At 38.0% G+C, this 23743-nt stretch overlaps 1 protein-coding gene across 8 annotated transcripts in view; it reads right to left on the bottom strand.

Annotated features, from left to right (window-relative positions):
* MYO5A (myosin VA) overlaps positions 1-23743 on the bottom strand; it is a 198999-nt gene that overhangs the window by 12113 nt on the left and 163143 nt on the right. For 2 of the 8 annotated variants that reach the window (XM_041743414.1, XM_041743422.1), the window contains 10 exons: positions 22878-22886; positions 19689-19789; positions 17206-17286; positions 15175-15373; positions 12806-12880; positions 11464-11557; positions 6326-6472; positions 4148-4302; positions 1890-1979; positions 162-312 (listed from right to left, as the gene is read on the bottom strand). In XM_041743414.1, the coding sequence (XP_041599348.1) occupies positions 162-312; positions 1890-1979; positions 4148-4302; positions 6326-6472; positions 11464-11557; positions 12806-12880; positions 15175-15373; positions 17206-17286; positions 19689-19789; positions 22878-22886 (1102 nt within the window). The remainder of the gene's footprint in view (positions 1-161; positions 313-1889; positions 1980-4147; positions 4303-6325; positions 6473-11463; positions 11558-12805; positions 12881-15174; positions 15374-17205; positions 17287-19688; positions 19790-22877; positions 22887-23743) is intronic. The other 6 variants (XM_041743415.1, XM_041743416.1, XM_041743417.1 and 3 more) reach the window with 6 other exon arrangements.

The raw sequence follows: 23743 nt of genomic DNA, 5'->3' as shown, positions 1-23743 counted from the left end.
CAATTAGTCATGGCTGGGGTCCTGGGATTCCTCAGCTAATTTCAGGACTGAGTCTTATAACTTTATGTTCTTCATATGAAGATATGCCTCAAAACAAGTGCTGCTGGTGGGCACGTGAGGCAGGCAGACCTTGATGTCGGCCAAGCCCTCGCCTTACTTACCGATCATTGGCTGAAGGATGTTCTCTAACACCCGCACAAGCTGCTGGTAGATCTGAATAGCCAAGTCACTTAGCACCTGCCGGTACTCAGCCAGGTCAAAATTGGTGAGACAGTGTTCATTCTGGCGAGATGTGTTGTGTTTCATAAAGCCCTGGTAGAACCAGAAAGCAAAGTTAATGAGACCCATGTGAAATAAAATGTCTCTCCTAACTCCTTTGTTTATTAGATTCCTTTGCTGTCTTTCCTCTGAAGAGTTTCCATCTGTTCCACGCTTGAATGCCAGATAGTCATTCTCAAATGCTCTGTGTGTTTGTTTCCTTCGTATCCCACTTCCACTCCCTATTAGTTTTTGAATAACATCTAAACTTGGCAAGCTAGCATTTAAGCCTTTCCAATAGCCATCAGTGAAACAAGACGGGGGAACATAATTTGAAAAAAAATTAATGAGTGTTTTCATTCATGATGCAGCAGGTTTACTGCCAAACATCAAGTTATCTAAAGTATTAATCTCTTAACTTCAATTCCATTAAATACAGTCCTATTTATAAATACTGCCTCTGGAGGGCACACATAATCTGAAAATAGACCAAGAGGTTGATCAAAAAATAAAAAAATTTTTATTACATTTCATGGTAACGATACATGATTTTCCATCCAAGATTAGAATGGAATTTTTTGGTGGTATTAGTTAAAATGGAAAAGCAACTGTACAGGCAGGTACTTTTGTCAGACATTGTCTGCTTGATGGATTCTACCCACAGTCAAGCATCTGCCTCCCTACAAACGACCTAACATGGTCTAGACGTGGAGACTGACAGGATAACTAATGGTCCCTTACAGCAATTCTAGTCTGTCTGTCCCATATTCTCACGGGCTATATCTTACTCATATTTATATTTTCCATCATTTGCCAGGACAGTCCTCTGCCCCTAGCCTCTGGGTGCCTAGAAAATGCTGCTGGTCAGCTTCTCTGCCTGCCTTCCAGGCAAAAAATGGAAGGCATGGGCAGCAGTGGGTAGGGGCACAGGCTGTCAGAGGCAGGCAGCCCCAGATCCCAGCTCTGCTCCTTCTGACTAAGAGGACCCAGGCAAATTGATGAACTTCACTGAACTTCAGTTTCTTCATCTGTAAAACTGGGTTATAATTTCTACCTCACAGAGATGTTGTAAGAATTAAAAATCATAGTGTACAGTAAGTGCTGTCTGATATTCACTGAGTAGGCCTTAATAAAGAATATTAATATATTACATAGTTTTGAAATAACAGTTTTGAAGTCTATCAAGTACCTGATGAACCTATCACTGCAAATAAAAGCAAAACGGGTTTTTGGACCAATCTAAAGAGATATGCCTCAGCTTGATCACCTTTTATGTATTATCAAAAGCCAAAATTCTTTAAATAGTTCAATATTTTTCATATCAGCCCCTCAAAAGCCCATTTCCACATACTGATGAGGTTTCATTGCTCATAACAATTCATTAACCAATGCTCATTGTATTTCTGCTATGCTTTCTCATAATACAAACTCTCAGAGGGAAGAAACTATGTTGCTCTCTAGTTCACTGTTTCACAAACAATGGACATCAAACAAAACTATGAGCTTCCAAGCCACTTCTGAATTCAGGTTTCTAAATTAACAAATGGTCAAATGTTTTGTGCTTTAAAATTTTTCCTTAAAGGGGTCAGAGAAAATATATCATGCTGGTTTTGTAATCAAGGTTTTCTCACCTCTTCTCCACTGTACTGCTTCAAACAGTGCAAAAACCGGCATGTGTTAGAGAGCCAGAAGGAGACCGTTTCGAAATCATCACCTCTTTTCTGAAGGAGAGAAAAAGGCTACATTCACTTTCCTTAGGGAGATAACAACCTGAAAGGAACTGAACAGTTACCAGAAGGCCCACTTCTCTCAGTTACATTATAATTACAAAAATAAATCAGACTGCAATTGTAGTCTTACATCATTGCTAGAAAATTTCAACCCCATATTTGTTGGTTGGTTGTTACTTTGCTTAGTATCTATTTTCTTGCCATTAGAAAAAGATGCCCGATCATTCTGCTGGTATTAGCTTAGCCTAAGTCCCTTTCGGCAGAAAACAATTCATCCAACCACAGTTTACCCCACCTCACTTCCCTCAGGGTTACTGAGAGGGTCAGAGGGGACTAAAGCACAAGAGGGAACTATATACCAGGAAGTGCTGAATCCCAGATTATGTTAGTTTTATCAGTGATAAAACTCCTGAACAGAGAATCCGAAGTGGGGTGGAAGAAATCCTGGGCAGAAGAGAAGAGAGGGGGGAGCTGAATGGCTCTTCGTCAGGACTAGGGTACATGCCAAACAACTGGCTGCTAAATCGAAGGCAAATATACATCAATTCATAACTGGGATGAGAGGCAAATTCACATCAATTTTGAAGGGTATCAAGAATGCATTGTATGCTAGTACCCACTCCTTTTTAATTTTTTTGCCAAGAATACATGGTATGTCATTAGTATACTATATAATGATCAGTTAAATTAGAGGAATGTCTTCCTGCAATTAGGATGAGAGGGAGAAAACATGATTTGATTTTGCTATCTTCGTAAGAATTGACTTACAAATTAGTAACACTTGCAGGCTAAATGCAATACAGCATCAATATACCAAAAATGAAATGGGTTACATCAGAAGACCTCCAACAATTTTTTTAAAGATTTTATTTATTCATGAGAGACCGGGGTGGGGGTGCAGAGACACAGGCAGAGGGAGAGGCAGGCTTCATTCAGGGAGCCTGACGCAGGACTCCATCCTGGGTCTCCAGGATCACGCCCTGGGCTGAAGGTGGCGCTAAACCACTGAGCCACCCGGGTGCCCCCTCCAACAATTTTTAAGTGTGAAATCTTCAAAAAGTCCATGCTTTGGTAACTATTGGGAAACTAACTACATAGAATATCTGCATAGCAGGGACGGAGAACCAGCATTTGTCAAAGGTTCGCCACCAGGGGCTGCACAGAGGGCGTGTTTAATGAGAAGAGAACTTCAGGTGGAGAACATGAAAAAGTTCTGGGGGTGGGCAATGATAATGGTTGCACGACAATGTGAATGTACTTAACGTCACAGAAACATGCACTGAAAAGTGGCTAGGTGGTAAATTTTATGTTTTGTGTATTTTACCACAGTTTTTTTTAAAAAAATAGTTAATGAAAGACATTCTAGATTTGAGAATGTCCACTGGGCATGTTAACTATCCACTTATCTCCATCCAAAAAGTTTTCATCCAACTTCAGTTAGATAATCAGAAAGCAAAGTACTCGGAACACATTCTCTTAGCTCCTCACAGAAACGTGTGAGTTAAAGTTAAGTATAATGTTCATTGTTTTTCTAGAGAGGCAAGAGGAGGAGGTGACACAGTGATTACTGAGTTATGCAGGTCTTTCAATTCTATTACATAATTCTGCTGCCTTTTCCAAGCCTTTCCTCTCTGCTTAGTATCTGTTGCTTCTCACATGGAACCAGGCATTTCAGGTAACAAGGAAAATTATGGGGTGAGTTGGAGAATAACAGGAAGAAAAGTTGGAAGAAAAAATTTAATGTTTTATCAGCCATCTCGTTTATGAACAAGCCATGTCATGTTGAACTTATTAATACCTTTTTAACTTTTTAACTAAAGCATCATATTCCCTATATATATGGACCACACTAAATATTTTTAATTTATTTGTAAGATCTCAAAACAGACAATTTCTATTTTGTTTATGAAGAAATTTACTCTGCAGTTTAATGCAATTATATCAAATTAATTTTAATTACTGTTAAACCTGAGCCCCACTGTACAAGAAGGCATATAGACATGTTGCAAGGAATGTTGTCGACAGTGTAAGTTATCAGTTAAGACTGGAAAGTGTTCACATCTGGCAATTTACTTCCAATCTAAGAAAGGAAAATACCTTGGTGCAGATTCTGTCATCATTAAGGTTCACTATGAGAATTTTGTGGAACACGAACTGACCTTTAATACTTTTTTGATGCTGTTAATTGTTGATGTTAGCAACGACCTTACTTTCTGATCATCATTCAGGTAGTCAGCATGTCGAACACACATAAATAGGATATACGCTGGTAACCCTGGAATCAAATTAACTGCCACACCACGTGGCTTCAGTTCTGAAAGGGAATGGAGAAAAATAAGCTTATGTAGCATTGAAAATATTCATGAGGAATGCTTTTATGAGATATAAAAGCACAGTTCTCATTAAAGAATTCAATCATTCAGGGTTAATAGGTCATATTAAAAAAACATATTTCAAAAGCTCAACAAGTGGAGAAATTGTTAAGGGTGGGGATATGTGAATCTTACAACTCCTGAATTTATATCTCTTGCCCGGACTTCTCCCATGAACTCCAGGCTCATATATCAACTGCCTTCTTGACACCTCTGCTTAAGCATGTCAAATTGAGTCTGTTTCAAACAGAACCACTGATTCCCTATGGAACCTGCTTTTCTAGGAGTTGTCCCCATCTCAGTAAATGGCTGTTCCAGACTTCTGGTTTCTCAGGTTATAAACTCTGTCAATATCTTTGACTCCTTTGTTTTCTAACACCACATGTCTAATTCAACAATAAATCCTGTTGGCTTTACCTATAAAACACATTCGGAAACTTACTCTACTAGCTACCCTAGAACAGGCCACTATCATCTTCTCCTGGACTATAGTGATGGCTTCCAGACTAGTGTCCCTGATTCATCCTCTGCTCCCCAGTAGCACATTTTTCACACAATGACTGGATTAATTCTGTACACAAACACCACTCTTGTTCTGAAAACCTTCCAGGCTTCTCTTCTCAGTCATTTATAAAATCAAAAATCTTCACTATGTCTGTGTGATCTGGCCCTGCTCCCCTTCCCCAGTTCACAGTGCTCTAGTAACACTTCTCCCTCTCATCCTAATTGCACAGGGCTTACGTACTTACTATTTTCTGTCTAAAATGTTCTTTCTCAGATACCAGGATGATTTGCTTCCTTGCTTCCTTTGATCGCTGTCCAAGGATCAACTTATCAAAGAGAACTTTCTTGACAACTTTATATAAACTAGTTCACTTGCCTTTACTCTTTATCCTTTTACCCCATTATATTGTATTATTTTTTCTCTATTCCCCCCATGCCCCAATGTAATATCTATAAGAATAGGGATCATGAATTACTTTATTCATTACCCAGTACCTAGAAAATGCTTAGCATTTGGTAGGAGCTCACTAAATGTTTACTGAACTGATGAATCTTTGTTAACTCTATGCTTAAAAATCACAGGCTTCTTAACATTTTTGCTAAATGAAGGTCATGTTGAAACCTAAGTGCCTCTGCTCCTATATATAGTATTTGGTTTAATGCCACAAACCCCAGGAATATTAAATCAGGTATAACTGTCAATCGCATTGCTGTCAGCCCACACCTGCTGGGAGGAATGCTACACAAAGGCTGAACACAGAAGTTTTTCCCTTTTTCAGTTCATAACTTTCAGGCTGTGTGCACTCTCAACTCATTTCCCACCATCCCTTAAAGAGTCTTCTTGCAGAACTAGTGGGCTTACACCCCATCTTGCCCCTATGCTGCTCTGAAATCCTTCTTTCATGTCCATTTCATTTGTCCAGTCCTCTCCCCTTCCATAGCTGGAATCTTTTCCTTAATTCTTTTGTTTCTTCCCTATTACCAAAGTGTTATTCTTCACACATTTAGTTGTGAAAGAAAGCAAGGGAAAAATGAAACTTAGTAAGTTAAATGGCCCAGAGCAGTGGTGTTCAGCTGTGGCTGCACTTTAGAATTCTCTGAAAGATTGAAAAAAGTATATTTGACATGGCCAGGCTCTTCCCCGTAGAGATTCTAATGTAATGAGTCTATGGTAGGGACCATACACCAATACTTCTCAAAAGCTTCCCCAGATATTCTAATTTGTAGCCAGAGTGAAGAAGGTCTGGCTTCAAAGGATCCTTATAGGTAGATCCTACATTAAGTCTCCCTGCAGTTTGATAAGGCATGACGTGGTCAGGATGCTACCGCAGAAGGATAATGCAGTTTGCAATGATGACTAAAGAAACCAGTGTTGAGTATCTTAAAAATTAGTGACTAGTCTTTCCCATCACTGACTATATGCACCAGAAAGACCTTCTATTCCATGCAGAAAATACTTGCCCAGAATCAGGTTCTTGACAAGCTTTTGCTCATCTTCCTTCTTGTATTCCAGCATTCCTTGGAAATCCTTTTCTTTCCTGGGAATGTTAACTGGACGGATAGGTTCATCAATGATCTGTCCTGGGGATATGTTCTCCATCTGGCCCACTTCATGAGAAACAAAAAGGAGAAGAAAATATTTTCCAGGTAGAAAAGATACAAGGGTTCCACATTCCAATAATTTGAAATGAACTCTACAGCAACATAAACTTGACATATTTGCCACTTAATTATTTCTTCTTTACCTTTTCTCCTTTTCTCCTAAAATTAGGTGGATAGATGGCAAAATTACATGGTAATGTCACTTCAACAGCCACTAATGCCTGGCTACTATCAACATCAAAGAACCTTACTTGCTGTAAAAACATTTTTTTTTGTAATAAAGTTTCCTTTGTCAAAAGTAAGGTTAAATGTCCCCAAAGTAAGTGGTTTAACTTCTTGGTTAACCAATCAGCATCATCATCATCATAATGTTTAAGATATTTAGACTTTAAGTCACAGAAAGAAAAACAGTATTCTACAAAGAGGCAGCAAGAGTATCAAAGATTTCCCCTCACATTGAGCTGTATGAATCCAGTCATTAAAGAAAAAGAACATTTGCTTTAAATGTATCATTGCAATCAGTTCAGACCACATCAAGATAGCTGGTAGATAAGTATTTCTTCACACTAGTTGATGTGAAATGTATCATTTTTCACAAAGGCCTCATAAGGCAAAGACTAACTTTCTTCTGCTACCCTTCATTCTCAAAGAAATTATGAACAGATAAACGCTTTCATTTAATATGATTTCCTAAATATTATTCTGTTTTTTGCTTGTTTTTAGTCAAGTGCTTTAAGTCTTAACCATGAAGCTGTAACCATTAAAGTACAAGCACTGGTTAATGGCCCTTTGATGTTAAAAATGGTCACTATTGTTAATGGCAAGTGCTAGAGAAGGATTATGCTAAGAATTAAAGAAAAAGGTCTCCAATTTCATTGCAAAAATTGAGAATTAAATGAGAAATGCAAGGGAAGGTAAGGGAACATTGAGTTATGATGGTATTTGTGAAAATATATGCTACTAAGCAGGTTTTTAAATTCTTTTACCTATAGGGAGGGGGCAGTTATCTAGGGACAGATTGAGTTGAATCTGTTGCCAGACACAATGCAGATCAGAAGCATTAGAAAGTTTAATGTTGCTGATTTCCCAAGGTATCAGTAGTTCTTCCCCGGTCACTCTGGGTAATTTCCTGTGTTAGTTCTGGGAAGCCAGTTCCACAGGACAAGGTTATCACGGAGAACACCAATACCTGCCAGTATTCTTGCTTATGTGGCAGAGAGCCAGCCTAGTGCCACCCCGTCCACCTCATGCTGCAGCATCACACACCAGGATTATCAGCGCTGAAAATCACCACCGTCCATCAACACTATAATATCTAAAGAGTGACCACATTGTGACCGGACAAGTCAGGGCTGTGGCGTCTAGTGCTTCATATGCATGGTAAAATATACGTCTCTATACAGGAGACAGGAGATTCAAGCCATTTAGTTTTACAAAGATTACTTCTGGAGTCAGTTTAAAAACAACAACATGAGGATCTCAGAATTAGCAGACAGTGACCTTCACAGCTCATGTACACACTGCATGTAAAGTACAAAAGAGTAAAATCCCTGCCATCCATGTTACTAGTCACTTTGAGCCACAGAAATAATTCTGGGAGGAAATAGATTCAACATATTATCTTTATCAATAAAAGTACCTATTTGGACTCTAACCCCGAGAGAATGTTTTAAAGCCCACTGATTTCATCCACTGGTGATGAGATATACCATTATTTTACATAACACTAAAGAAGGAAAAACACTGCCAATTAAAATGCAACCTGTCAATAGTTTCTGAAAGATGCAACTTAATTTAAGATGTTAAAATGTAAAAATTTGAGCACCTCAGAATTTATGAAATATGGTGAATATTTTTACTAGGAGAGCTCACATTTTAAAAGAAAGCTTACTTTCTTTTTACAAAACCTTTAACCAAGATATTTTTGGTTCTGCACAAAAATGTCAGAGATGGCTTTCCATATTTTCATTAAAATTTTCTCTCTGCTTTTGAATTGTCTTCAGAGATTTCTTTTCAAAAAAATTCATAGATAAAATTTGGATGTCAACTCAACACAATTCTGAATTTTTTTAACAAGCCATCTACTAATTAAAATGTCAGTCTTTATGTATGCAGCATCAGGAAATTACAGGGTCTGAAAGAAAGAAGCTGGGACCGCATTTCAGTTTTCAAAGACTCATAAGACCTTAGGGGTCATTTGGTCCAATGTTCTATTACAGACTTTCTTCTAAAAAAACCTGAAGCAATACCTATTTTCATTTTCTGGATTCTTTATATTTGTGGGAAAAATATTCCTGAGACTTTTGGCCTGGAAAAGGAAAGGAAATTGGGCATTTTTTAAAAAATTTAATTTCCCCACTTTGGAACCAGAAAGATCTTGATTTCAGGTTTAATGGAGACAGGTGAATATATTCCTATAAGTAGAGAGGAAAATTGGAAAATATGACAGCAAGGAGAGAAGTCAGTTGTTCCTGGAGGCTTGGGTTCTAGTTCCAGTTTGGCTACTCACTGGCTGAGACCTTGGCAGTCCCTTATGGTTTCTGGGCTTCTGTTTTTTATGCCTATGAAATAATTAACTGATTTCTAGAATTCTTTTAGGTCTAAATTCCCTGACTTTATGAAAGTTGAGATGGAACACCCACTCCTGGATTAAAATATAGCACAAAGCCGATCAAAATTTGAAACACTCTCTATTTAGCTTTATAACTTCTGCTAAAAATTATATATGTTGGCATTTAAAAAAAAAAGGCTTCACTGGCTTCTAAAAAAGTCTCCTTAATTAAGGGTAGCCCATAGAAGGAGATAAGAATCTTGCTATTTTAAACCAGAAGAATTTAAGTATATTATATTTAGAGAAAAATACAAGAAAACTTAGTTTTTAAAAAGGCTTTGGTTGTAGAAAGTTCCCTGTATTTCCGTATAATGGAGGATAAGGAAATAGGAAGACAAAGGTGTTAGAAGAGCTTGTTACCTTAGTCTCTAATTTAGGGGAGGAGTACCCAGCATGAGCCCAAGTCATATACATCTACTTCATTTTATTCTTTAGTTTTGTGTTATTTAATTTCAAATATAACTTTTCTTAAGAATATGATGTCCTTTTTTTAATCTATGAAGTGCCTTCTCAAATGCTACTTATAGGTTTGAGAATACAGCTGGTGAGATAGTTTAATTTATGAGATTGATTTCTGATTGATAATAGCTTAAAATCGCTGACATCTTGAAATACTGTAACCTATCTCAATTAAAATATATGTATCAAAGAAAGCTGAGTAAAAACTTAAAATAAGTAGCTTTGCTATTTATCAAATTTTACTAATGTATTGCAAAGAAATCATTAGAAGTTTAAAAAATAATCTACCAATTAATATCCTTAAAATTAGTTCTTTCAGGCACTCTTGTCTAATTATCATCTTATGATATAATTAAAGCAGAGTTAAGGGCAGAAAGGTTTTCTGAATAAAGATTTTTTAAAGTTTTATCAATAGACATTATAGTCCATGTGTGTGTCCTGGGAGGTTCAAAGTTTTAGTGTAATATAGGAGTCATGTAATGCTAAAAAGGTTTATAAATTATGACTGCAAAGTAATTTGTCTGATTTCTACAAAAATATTTCAGCATTTGTACATCCAAGAGAGTACATTCAAAGTAAACATCTATGCCATCATTCTAAATATGTTTGGAACTTATTCATTCAACAAACATTTAAGGAATGATTATGATAGGTCAGACACCATGCTAGGTAATACTGGTGCTATGAAAACAAGAGGAAAAAAGATGTGGACCCTATGCTCAGAAAGCTCATGTCCATTGAGGAAGCCAGTGATTCAAACGGAAAAATTGCTAACTGTGGTCCACAGAGGGCAGAGCCATAAAGCCTGTCTCGGTGATCAGGAGAAGCTGCTCTTGAGGATGTGACATATGACTCTGGTCTCAAAGGATGAGCAGGACTTGACCAATTAGGAAGACCAAACAGAAAGGACAGTTGTGACAGACCTTGCATGCTGGGAGAATGAAAACCATACAGAGTTAACATGGTAGATTCTTCCAAACATTACAAACTATGCAAAGTGACATTGAGAGACTAGATGGGTAGTCAGACTACAGAGTATCATTTTTGGTCAAAAGTGTATAGGTGTGAAGGCAATTCCAAAGAGGGTCTCTAAATCTCTTGAACAATGAGAACGTTGTTGGAATAAACTTAAAACCTGGCTTTATCTCCATTCATTGCTATATCTCTGGCACCTAGGTAAATACTTAGTGAAGGAACCAACACACTAATCCAAAAGACAAGATTTATTTGTATATAATTACAATTGATATTTGATCATTTCTTTCAAGCTGTTTTCCCATTATCATATGTAAATTGTGAAATGTTAAAAAAATCTTATTTCTTTGTAATCATAAATCATTGTTTCTCTTTTTTCTCCATTACATTCTTTGAGGACACAGACTTGTCTTACTCTTCTTAGTATCCCTAATACTAATTGTAATAATAATAATAGTTAAGTTGTATACAGCACTTACTATGTGTCAGGGAACACACTAAGTATATATTACACACATTAATTCATTTCATCCTTACAAACTGTCAGGTAGATGCCATTTAACATAGATCATTCCCATTTAACAAGTGGGAAAACCGAGGTATAGAGAAGTTCAATAATTTTCCCAATATCAGATGACTAATAGAAGAGTTGGGAGTTGAAGCCAAAAAGCTTGGCACCAAAATCCATGTGCTAAACCTCTATGTTATATTTGCCAAGCCCAGTGTCTGGCACATAGAGGACAGTCACTAGATGCTTGTTGAATGATTTCTCTCTCTTCGTGGAGAACGTTTTTCCCTACCTAGCAATGGATATTTCCACTCCACAGAGGTCAGATTTGCTGAAAGTCAATTTTGTTATCATCCCTAATATTCACATGCAAACCTGTTAGACCACTGGCATAGCAATACAAAATCAAGATGCAGCAATTGTTGTAAAAACGTGTTAAAATACCTTCTAGTTCACCAATTTTCTTGGCAAATACTTTCAGTTGTTTTTTCAGTTTCCGAACTGTCTTATCTTGTTTTTCAAGTTGTTCCATCAAGTCCTAAAGATTAAAATGAGAAATATAATAGAAAGATCAAAATAGGCCTTCTAAAATGCACAAAAGGAAAGCAGACACAAAATCACAGGAACACTGTTAGTTTTACATAAAAGCTCCAGAAAAGCTCGCTGGTGGAGCCACCACCTGGCTAAAACTGGCAGGCATGGGAAATGCAGCTACAATAAAAGCCAAATGTTAAAATACACACTGCAGTAAAATCCTTTACAGCGTGATGGATAGCGGGCTCACTGGGGAGTCTTTTCCAGTAGACTCCTGTGGGTAAAACAATTAAATGCTTGTAAAATGTACTGCTTTTTTCAGTAGAATGCTTTCTCTCAAGGGGGAAGAGGCAAAATAAATTTGACAAGTGCTCAAAAAATTCTGTGGGAAGTTTTAAGGATGGCTGAACTTAGGTCAGGGCTCTTGGCCGACCCCTGTGTGTGAGAAGCACGGTCTCTTTGAGACCTACCCTTTGGAAATGTTGAAATTAGTCCTATAACTTAAGAAGTTTGGGGGAAATAAAAGGTAAGTTGAAAAAGAAACACAGAGAAAGGATAAAGAGTGGTCTGCTGACCTAGGTCCAAGTGGCAGGTGGTATAACACACCCATAAAATTTCACAGGCAATATAACTTTGCTTATAGAAAAAAGGGGGGAATTCCAAGTACTTTATATGCAAAAAAAGGAAGAAGAAAGACAGTACATTCAAGGAGAGAGGGTAAAAAATGTCTCTGATGGCTATCAGAATTCTCAAATCACAGACAGAGTTAAGAGATCAATAAGTAAGAATAAGTGGGTAACAGCAGACTCAAAGTTTAGGAGCGAAGTCAGTCAGTGCTACGTCTGGTTGCTATGCAGGTGATGGTGAAGGAAAGTATTTATAAACACAAATACTCATTCACTTTCCAGTTGAGACAGTGCAGATTTAGAAACTAGACTACTGATTCGAAGGAAATAGGTGCTAACATTTCAAAGTGTTCAGTTGTGCTTCTTGGATTTTACTTTATCTTTCCAATCACAGTTTGCTTCCATCACACTGTAAGCCTATTGTTAATAACAAACCCAACGTGACAATGGACGCAGGACACTGACAGAGGTGACACCACTGGCTACAAGACAGTTGTGGGGAGAAATAGGTCTCGTGAAAGTTTTTGAAGAGATTCCTGAGGAGGGGTGGGCAGCAGTGTGCTCTTCAGTAATAGAGGCTACAAGTAGCAAGGGAGACAACAGAAATGCACTCTGAGTTTACATACAATCATCCGTTTGTAAAGTGAAATCCGATATGACTGATACTTCTTAGGGTCATCTGCATATAATTCCTCAAAATACTGAAAAAACAGGCACAATGGATATTTGTTTTTCTCTGTGTCTTTGAGGGGAATGTGACCTCTCAGCAAAATAAATTTTAAAATATTTTACAACACAAATAATGACAGTTTATGTTCTCAAAAGGCTGATTTGTCATCTGCCCATTGCCTTCTGATCTTTCCAGTAGAGATGATTCTAATTTTATATAGATACACACATACACATATATTTTCATGTGCTCAAGGGTAACAGGCTATCACTCAGGTGCCATCATTTAGCAGGCTACACAGAACAGAAAGCTGGTATTTCACTCCTCAGACCTCCTCACAAGTTGTTGTACTTTTTTTTTTTCCTGTAGCCAGCAGCAGTGACAAGGGGAGGAGGCAAATAAAATGAAAGTGAAAATTAAGGCAATGTTGGCACTCTTGCCTGAAGGTGAAATGGCTGGTGAGAAGCTATGTGTCTTCCTTCCGTAAAGGCAACATGGGGGAGGCCCATGGAGCATGTTCACAAGTGGAGGAAGGAAAAAAGGTCATCTTCGTGTCTGTGTTGGGAAGTAGGTGGGTAAGTGGGTTATGCAGGATAGAGTTCCCAAGAACACTAAGTGTAGGTCCATTGGGCTTTACCATTCTGTTCAAGTGTTTCCTAAAGAAATGCACAATTAAGAAATTATATCATGGTTTTGAAAAGTGCATTATTCCCTATACTTAAGTTTGAAACTATTCTCCAGAATTAGTAGTCAGGTACGGAAAGTAGCTGACCTGTAGAGGGTTTTCTAAAACTCAGAGAATCTCATTAACTAGACTCTACCCCCTAGAATTTCAGAGCTTTAATTTACTTTTGTATTAGCTATGAAAACTGCCAAGAAAATTAATAATGCAGACAAGATTGCAAAATAAATGATTAATCAACTTAGTGAAAAAATTAGGAGTTTGCCATCCAGAAGCATCTTGATTTCATGGTTTCAACTTGTATTTTAACAATCATTTATAAGCACAGAATTTATATACACTGATCAATTGTTATAATTCAGTATATTTATCAATTCTGAGGCATTAAAGCACTGTTAGTTTAATTTAAGCAACAACATACTTGAGAGAATAATGACGTTTCAAAAATATTCCATTATTCAAAACATTTTCCCCCACAAATCTGTGATATTTCAGTCACTATGTAAAGAGTCCGACATATGTTTCTCCCATTCCTACAATGGAGCTTCACATAGCAAGCTGCCTTCAGAGGGACAGAAGGTGAAAAGAATACTTTTGGGTTTTACATCTAATTAATACAAAAGGTGGTTAAATAGAGGACACTAGAAAACGACCTGAAATATAAGTGATCACGAATGGAGTTGATTATAATAATTCAGACCGTTAAATATTCAGAGAAAATCCAAACTATTTTATTAAAGGTCATTAAAACTCTGAATTTAGGAAAAAAAAAAGAGAGAAATCAACTATCAGTTCCAAATAGCTTTTCTCAAAACCAGGCTGGCACTACAATATAATATTTTCTATAGAAATGCAGAATTATAACTTTTCAATGATTTTTAACTTAATATACTTATCAAACCTAAGTAGATTTATGTCTATAATAAAAGTTATTTTGTGACAGAAATATTTTAGAACATATTTCCTGCTAAAGAAAGAAAAAGGAGGAATAAGAAATAACTTGGATTCTGTGCCAGCATTCAGAATCTGGCAAGGGAAAAAAAAAATCTCCTCATTCACTGCACTTCTGTTAGAATCAAAAGTATACAGACTTAAATCCTGATATCCCTCCACCCTGACCTGGGAGGTCTAGCCAATGTCAACCAAAAGCCACCTCTTGGTTCTGCCAACCACCTTCCCCAACCATAATTCCAACCCCTGCCCATCTGCTCGAGATGGAGGCAGGAATGGCCTCGGTGGCTGCCTGGGGACCAAAGATTAAAGCTCATCCCTAGTCTCTACGGTGACAACCAAGTAACACGGCTCCTTAAAATGGCAGAGAATCTGCAGCCAAAGGGGAGGAAGCAGGTGAGCCGAGTTCTCAAGGATGTCAAAAGCCCAGCACACAGTTGGGGGAGATCTCCCAGGCTCCCCAAGGGAGGTCTAAGAATGCTCAGACAGCCCAGAGCCTTCTGTCAGATACACAACCTGTGCTTGGGACTTTTTCACGTCAACAAACACAATCACATTTTCCTTAGTCTGTCTCTGCTATGGAGTGTGGAGCAGCAAGTTTTTTCCCAGCCCATACAGATGTGTCTGCCGGAAAGGAAACAAGGCCGGTGCTGCAGGGCCAGGCGCTGCACGCTGAGGAAAGCATGGCTTACCAGGTTTTCGTTAGTCAGCCTGGTGATCTCGTGCTGCAGGCTGGCCTCGATGCGGGCCTCCGGGGGCAGCTGCAGGTTCTGCGCCAGCAGCTGCTGCTGCCGGTTGTTCTCCTCCTTTAGGCTCTGGATCTCCCCACGGAGGGCTTCAGCCTCGTTCTCGTGGCTCCTCTTCTGGGACTGGAGCTGGGATTCCAGGAGCCTGGGGAGAAGTGCACAGGTAGGAGAGGGAGATGGCACCTGTGTCTCTGCTTGCTGGGCATGAGGCTTTATGCTCGCTCGCCAGGGCAGGAAAAGTGGGGAAGCTGTAGTGTCTGTGTAACTTCTGACTTCTTTCAAGTTAAGAAACGCAAACAAGCGAAGTGCTCTCACATTTGCATCTTTCTGAATTATGGAATGCTACAAATATAACATTCTCAAAGGCCCTAAGAAATAGGAAAGTTTAAGCTCTTTTGAAAAGTTTATTAGAAATGCTGACTAAAATAGTCAATTAAAAAAACATACTTTTAATCTGGCTTACACTGTTTACAAACTAGCATTTCAGTTGGCAAAGACAGCATCTTTGCCACAGAATAACTCTGCAGTGTAGGACAAGATTACAAACTCCCTATCTCATTAAATATGCCTGTAAGAATTTCAGTGTTACTAATTTCAGGCAGAGTATGACCAGGGTCCCATTTCTACTTTCTACTCTTATTTCTGAGGGACAGAAAGGCTGGTGTGACTCTGAAATAAATACAGATTTATCCAAATCCACACAGGTCATTCTGAAATTTCACATACGTGTATTTTATATTTGTCATCTTTTCTCTCTCCCATACACTTCTATATCAATAACATGTGATTTTAGAACATAGATGTTACTTTTTTGTGATGTGATTTTAGAACATAGATGTTATTTTTTTTTCATAGATGTTATTAATAGGATGGACAAAGTGGTTGCAGCTTCTCTGAGCAAGCACCCAAGTCAGCTGCGCCTGTAAGCAAACCAGGGCATCGACTGCGGGAGTACCAGGGAGAAACGGCATCCTCCCTTCACCATGCACCCCCACTTCTATATTCACCCCCTTTCCAAACACAAAACAAAGTTATGGTTAGGAATTAACTAACATGAAGAAAGGAAAAACATTCTTTTATTCTAATCCCCTCTGTAATCAACTGCTGGGCAAAGGTTCCTGATGCCATTGCAAGCAAACGGTTAACAGCAGACTAAAAATATTTTAGTGACTATAAAATTTCAAAGACATTTGAACCAATAACACCACAAAGTTAATGATAATGGCTTGTGATTACAACAAACAAAGCAGAATAAGCAGGAGCCCCTTGAACAAATAGCTAAGTATTTTTTAAATTTAATCACTAAAGTGGTATTTTTAATGAGACTTTAAAGATACAAATACCCCAGAGCAGATGAGTATCTGTGTTAGAAACCTATTGCTGTTTCAGTTTTATTTGCTTTCCCCTAAACACATTTAATGTGTTGAGTTATTATTTTGAACTGTAGCAATACAGGAGACCCTTCTGGTTTGTGGTTTCGCACATCTGAATTTCACAATAATCACATAGAATGCCAAATTAGGCACTCAACACTGCAGTTAGGCAGCATGATAACATATACAAGAATACAGTCTCACAGGTGATATGTTCCTTTAGATTGTTCATTATTACAAATAAGAAACTACTAAATAATAGGTATTATTCTTTCCCACTGTAGTTTGGGCTCTAATGGAAAGGTTTGTTGTTTTGTTTTCCAATCCCTAGTGATATAGCCAGAAATTTTAGTCTATGAAGAGAAGATCCTTCACTCACAGGCAGCAACTCTTAAATTCACTATCAATCCATTTCAGCTGTAATTGCATCTCTTAGTGGAGAAAATATTTAAGAAGGTACTTGGCTGAATGTTCTACATTTTACTGAAATTTACCCAGGAAGACAACTAATGTATAAGAAACACAGAAATTAAAGTCAGAAGGCCACTGTTAGTAAGAGAAGCAACAAGTTAATAACATTCCATTTTGAGGAGACAAATATAACCTGTTGGCTTGTTTTAACCCTTCATAAACCAGCCACAGCTCTCCATCCTCATTCAACTCATGGCAATCCATAGCAGGTGATCTTCCATGCAAAAGGAACAACAATGCAAAACACAAAGGGATACAGGATGGTCATGAGATGATGATGGTCAAGAGTAGCACGCGGTATTTCAATATTTCATTAAGGCAATAAGATTGTTTTTATTAATTACAGATGGCATTGACATTATCACAAAAATTACTTTTGGTTAATTTTGTACAAAATGGATAACATGTAACATCACATGTCAATGAGTAGAAAGAAGAACAAAAGATCAAGGAGCTACTTTTTCTGTAAAGTAAGAAATGACTGAAAAGGTGAAAAAGAAGTTGTTTTCAACATTTTATTCAGCTAGGAGAGTGATCTTTATGTCACATATTGTATAAGAGACCAAGATCTACCACGATAGTCACACACATATAGAATGAAAACATCAGCTATTGTCTTCATGTGGCAACCTTCACAGTCCAGTTCAAAATGAAGTTTTAAGTCTTCTGAGTAGAAACTTGTTTTCACTTAATAAAAAAAACCACTTTCCTATTTTTAAAATTGTGTTAAGAAATTCCTATAGGAGTGACTTATAAATAAGAATATGTCCAAAGCTCTCAACTTTTATGACACAATTGTTACAAAGATTTTTTGTGTCAAAATTAATGTTAGATCTGGGGAAACTGCTTTTATATTAAAGATGTGACATATTTTATTAAAAGTATATATAGGGACACTTGGGTAGTGCAGTCAGTTGAATGCTTGACTCTTGATTTCAGCTCAGGTCATGATCTTAGGGTCATGAGATCGAGCATGGTGTCAGGCTCCACACTCTGTGCTGGGCATGGAGCCTACTTAAGATTCTCTATCTCTCTCTCTCTCTCTCTCTGTCCCTTCTCCCACCCCACTCTCTCTCACTCGCTCATATGTGCCCTCTCTCTTAAAAAAAATTATAAATAAATAATAATGACAAAGTTGATTACAGGCTTTTTCTATCTGGGGTATAAAAATAATATTTCTGAGTATCTGCTATCAGACACTGTTCTATATCCTTCCACATGTATTATTTCATTTAGTTCTACTAACCCATTGGGTATCATTTGCCACATTGCAGACAAAGATACCGAGGCTTAGAGATAAGATACCTTGGAGGCAACACACTGGCAAGTAGCAGAGCCTAGTGCTATCTGACTCCAGAGCCCAGGTTTTTACTCTTCTACAAGACTTCTGTTGATATGAAGTGTACAGAAAACACATTCCAGAGAATGCTCTTCTATTTACCATCTTCCCCTGGAGAGTTGATCTATTTTCATGGTCTCAATAATATTTACACTGGTGACTTCAAAATTTATATCTCAGCCCACATACCTAATTCCAAATCTATATGTTCAACTGCCTAATGGATTTCTCTCTTTGGGTGTCTTCCTAGCTGCTTACATTCACTATTTATAAATCTACTGATTATCTCCACCTTGTGCTTCCCCACACCACAGACCCAGGATCACAAAAAGCATTACCATATCCAACCAAGTATCCACAGTAGACACTCAAGAGCCACCCTCTATGATTCTCTATTCCTCACCTACACATCTCAGAAGCCACAAGCTTTTTGATCTCATCTTATGTATCTTATGTATCTTTCAAAGTGTCCCATTTCTCTCAATCCCAGCTGCCACCAACCAAGTCAAGTCACTGTAATCAGTCATGCAATTATAGAAAAACTTCCTAACTAGTCTTTATGCCTTCAATCTTTTTCTACTATAATCTATTCTCTAACATAAAAGTCTTTGATAAAGTTTCATCATTAAATGGGTATGCAAATCTTATACCCTCAGTCAGCCTACCCAAAGCTCTTAGGTGCACAGTGACTGAGCTGTGTGCCATATGAAACTTCACTTGTGTTTACAGTAAATAGGATAAAACTAGAATTAGGATTTTCTCAAAAGACCTTAGGAAATGTGACAAATATTTGATCTTAAATATCAGAGTCCCATCCTAGAAGTCATAGTACCTTTGTAGAATGATACGGCCAATATTGAGGTGATTCCAGATACTTCACCACTTCTTTCCACACTAAATTTCATTAACTGAGAGCTAAAGTTATCCCTAAAAACTATCCCAACCATCCTGAACAAAAAATGAAAGACTAACCAAACAGTCCAACAGTGAGTAACTGGTTTTCTTCTCAAGGCTAAGACCCTAAATATACAGAAATATAATCCCTTGATGTAAAATGCATTCCCCTTGACACCTCACATCAATAATGGTACCTTATATTAAAAATGAGATCTTAAATGGGAAAATACTGGAAACCTTGAATTCCCCCTGAAGGTTAGCTAATGTCTAATAAAGCAATATATAAACACTTTGACTTACTGCGCAAGAGGCTGGCTTGAAGACTAAAGATATACATGATTAAGATTAAACTAAAATGATTGAAAAAAGAATAGACTTACCTGTTCGTTTCTTTCAAACCAATGTACGCTTGTGCTATTTCACCTTTATCTTTCATTTTTTGTACATCTTCCAAAAGTATTGTAGAATCTGTCATTGTATTCTGAAGGGGAAAATGACACATTTCCACATTAGCAGTCAACTCAAAAGCTTTGGACCACAGACAATTTTTCTTTCCTCCAGAATAGGGAAGTTTACATGCCTTACCACACCTCTCCCGGTAGAGCCCCAGTTCCAGCCCCATATAACTAGAGAGGAGGGTCAGGCACAGGCAGTTAAGAGAAAGAGGTGTCTTCAGTCCCTCTATTAAAAGGGTGGTGATATTCTAGAGTACCACTGTCCTGTAAATAAAATCACTGGGCAATGTGTGTTTTACATTACGTGGGGTGGGGGGAAAAAAATATATATATATCCCATTAAAGTAGCTCCTTGGTGTCCCTGCCTGGTAATTGTTCTTCTTTTTTATTTTTTTAAATTTATTTACTCATTAGAGACACACAGAGAGAGGCAGAGACCGAGGGAGGAGCAGGCTTCTCACAGGGAGCCCAATGTGGGACTTGATCCCTGGACCCGCGATCATGCCCTGAACTGAAGGCAGACGCTCAACCTCTGAGCCACTCAGGCATCCCTTGCCTGGTAATTGTTCTAATGCTATGTTATAATATAAATATATATATTTCAAAGTCTGTATATACATATGTGTGTATATACTTTATATATAAAAACATAGATATATTTTCAAGTATACATAAAGCATTAGAAAAATAACCAAGTAAAAACACTGAGCAACTATTTTTTTTTTTTAAATTTATTTACTCATTAGAGACACACAGAGAGAGGCAGAGACACAGGCAGAGGGAGAAGCAGGCTCCATGCACCGGGAGCCTGACGTGGGATTCGATCCTGGGTCTCCAGGATCGCGCCCTGGGTCAAAGGCAGGCGCCAAACCGCTGCGCCACCCAGGGATCCCGATTTTTAACTTTTAAATAGTAACTCTCAAAGACCCAATCCCAATAGTAAATAATGCTGTATGTATTGTCTGATATCTGAAAACCTATATGATGTACTTTTGAACTTTAGGTAAATTAGGTAACTTGATCCTATTAATTAGTCTAAAGGAAAGATAAACTTCTTTATATGGTGTTTTCCTTACAGTAAGCAGCCAGGCCTTCCCTTATCTGGCCTACTTTAGCTAAGAAGTAGTGGTTGGAGCATGGGATCAGACTTGGACCACTAGCATTAGGAAATTCCTGACTCACTGCTCAAAGTTTGTCTCCCCTAAGCCAGTTCAGAAGTTTAGAATTACTGCACTATAGCCTTTAGAGAATAATACATTTTAGAACCTAAGGGCCCATTCTATCTGTCTAAATAGTGTATGTCTGATCTGTTAGTCAATGTTTGTTCGAAAGGCAGGTCTCAAAATGAAGTGGACTTAATAGAAAACACTTCAAAAACCATGATCTTAGAGACCAGTTCTGAGATAAGTTCAAGACCAGTTCTTGATCAGAAACATACTTTAAAAAAAAAATCCCACTTTTCTCCTAATGCTTATAAATGCATCCTCAAAGACCAAATATAATGGGATCCCTGAGCGGGTTTAGTGCCTGCCTTTGGCCTGGGGCATGATCCTAGAGTCCTAGGATTGAGTCCCACGTCAGTCTCCCTGCATGGAGCCTGCTTCTCCCTCTGCCTGTGTCTCTGCCTTTCTTGCTCTCTCTCTCTGTGTCTCTCATGAATAAATAAATAAATAAATAAATAAATAAATAAATAAAATCTTTAAAAAAAAAGACCAAATATAATCTGATAAGAGCTTATATTTTACTAAATTTTAAAAATCGTTCCCATAAATGCTACATAGAGCTTTCTTTAGCTATGATTTTTATATATTTTAATATATATTTCATAGAAATTTTTTTATCTTTCCCTGAAAGACAGAAAATTTTTCTATTCTACAATGGGCTATATACTCAGATTTTTAACTTTTATTTTTATTTTATTTATTTTTTTTTTTAGGATTTTTTTTTTTTAATTTTATTTATTTATGATAGGCACACAGTGAGAGAGAGAGAAGCAGAGACATAGGCAGAGGGAGAAGCAGGCTCCATGCACCGGGAGCCTGACGTGGGATTCGATCCCGGGTCTCCAGGATTGCGCCCCGGGCCAAAGGCAGGCGCCAAACCGCTGCGCCACCCAGGGATCCCGATTTTTAACTTTTAAATAGTAACTCTCAAAGACCCAATCCCAATAGTAAATAATGCTGTATGTATTGTCTGATATCTGAAAACCTATATGATGTACTTTTGAACTTTAGGTAAATTAGGTAACTTGATCCTATTAATTAGTCTAAAGGAAAGATAAACTTCTTTATATGGTGTTTTCCTTACAGTAAGCAGCCAGGCCTTCCCTTATCTGGCCTACTTTAGCTAAGAAGTAGTGGTTGGAGCATGGGATCAGACTTGGACCACTAGCATTAGGAAATTCCTGACTCACTGCTCAAAGTTTGTCTCCCCTAAGCCAGTTCAGAAGTTTAGAAAGGGCTGCCCCATGTAGGAAAATCCTACCCTTCTCAGGAAAAGTGTGCTTTACTCTTGAGGCTCCTTCTCACCCTTGGCCAACAAATCCATAGCTGCTAGAAAAGAGTGTGGGATAACTTGTGCTTTTGGGTATGTTCCAAATTAAGGGACTCCCATCCTGGGCCCCTGTGCTGTGGATGGCCTACCACAACTACTATAGTGAGTCGGAGAGCTGACTATGAATTAGAAGTCATGGAGACCTCCCTCTGATCCAGACTGGAGCCTACTATATCTATTAGTTTTCCACTGATACAGAGAGGGCTCAAATAGGAAATTAATTTGTAAATATCAAAACAGACTTGGTGGTCAGAAGCATCAATTGCATATACTGGGGGAATACTTGTACGGTAAAATTTAGGATTAAATAAAAGTATTTACTAAAAGTTTTTTTTTTTTTTAATTTTTTTTTTAATTTTTATTTATTTATGATAGTCACAGAGAGACAGAGAGAGAGGCAGAGACACAGGCAGAGGGAGAAGCAGGCTCCATGCACCGGGAGCCTGACGTGGGATTCGATCCTGGGTCTCCAGGATCGCGCCCTGGGTCAAAGGCAGGCGCCAAACCGCTGCGCCACCCAGGGATCCCTTACTAAAAGTTTTTTAAAAGTTTTATAATTACCTTGTCATCCTGAAAATCACAAGTCAGCAAGCACAAAAAACAGAGAAAACAATAAACCCTTAGTTCCATAAATAAATCCCATCAACGAACCCCATCATAACAGAAAAGCTAACTGTAAAAACCCAAAAATTAGTATTTGTGGAACTGGCATAAGGTGGACATTAATATATTTTTATGTGATAATTCTTAATTTTCAGGAACAAGTGCTTGAGATTCTTTTTGAGTTGTTTTGTTTTTTTTAAGTTGTGAGTAGGTGAGAAAATGACCCTCCTGTAATGTATATGGCTGAAAGTCTTATCCCAGGTCTGTGAGAGTTACAGTCAAGCTTGATAGGAAGTCACTTGTTCAAATGGAGCCTTTCAGAATACTCACAGAGGTGGAGGAGATGAAGTAGACTTGGCTGGGCTGGATTATCACCTACCTCACTGGGTGTCACTCGCTACTGTCCTGCAAAGGAGCTGTGAAATTATGAGTCTTTTGGACTGGAAACTGAATGGGATAGACAGCCATGGGTTCGAAAGGTCTCAATCAGCATTGTGGGCATTTTTCCTAATAAAGAACAAGCTGTTGCCATGTGTAGGCTGAGAGCAGAGGCCTTGCTGAGACAGGACCAGCCAATCTGAGAGGCTAGAGAAGAGCTGTGAGCTGGGTGAGTGAGCGCATCTGATACCAGAACTCTGCGCTGTTAACTGGATTGTTTTTATGTTCCTTGGTTCATTTTATTTTTTCCTTTCCCTTAACTTTTACTGAAGTTTCTTGTGAGAATACCACTTTGTCACAAGGGAACCAGAGAAAGGAATTATGATTTTGGACTCTGCTCCAGCTAGCATAAAGAGACAGTCTTCTATCTCAAGGCCCAACCACAG

The sequence above is a fragment of the Vulpes lagopus genome, chromosome 2 (assembly GCF_018345385.1).
Source record: "Vulpes lagopus strain Blue_001 chromosome 2, ASM1834538v1, whole genome shotgun sequence".
Lineage (NCBI taxonomy): Eukaryota > Metazoa > Chordata > Mammalia > Carnivora > Canidae > Vulpes > Vulpes lagopus.
Note: the sequence above shows the minus strand (reverse complement) of the source record. Positions and strands in the feature narration are given on the sequence as shown.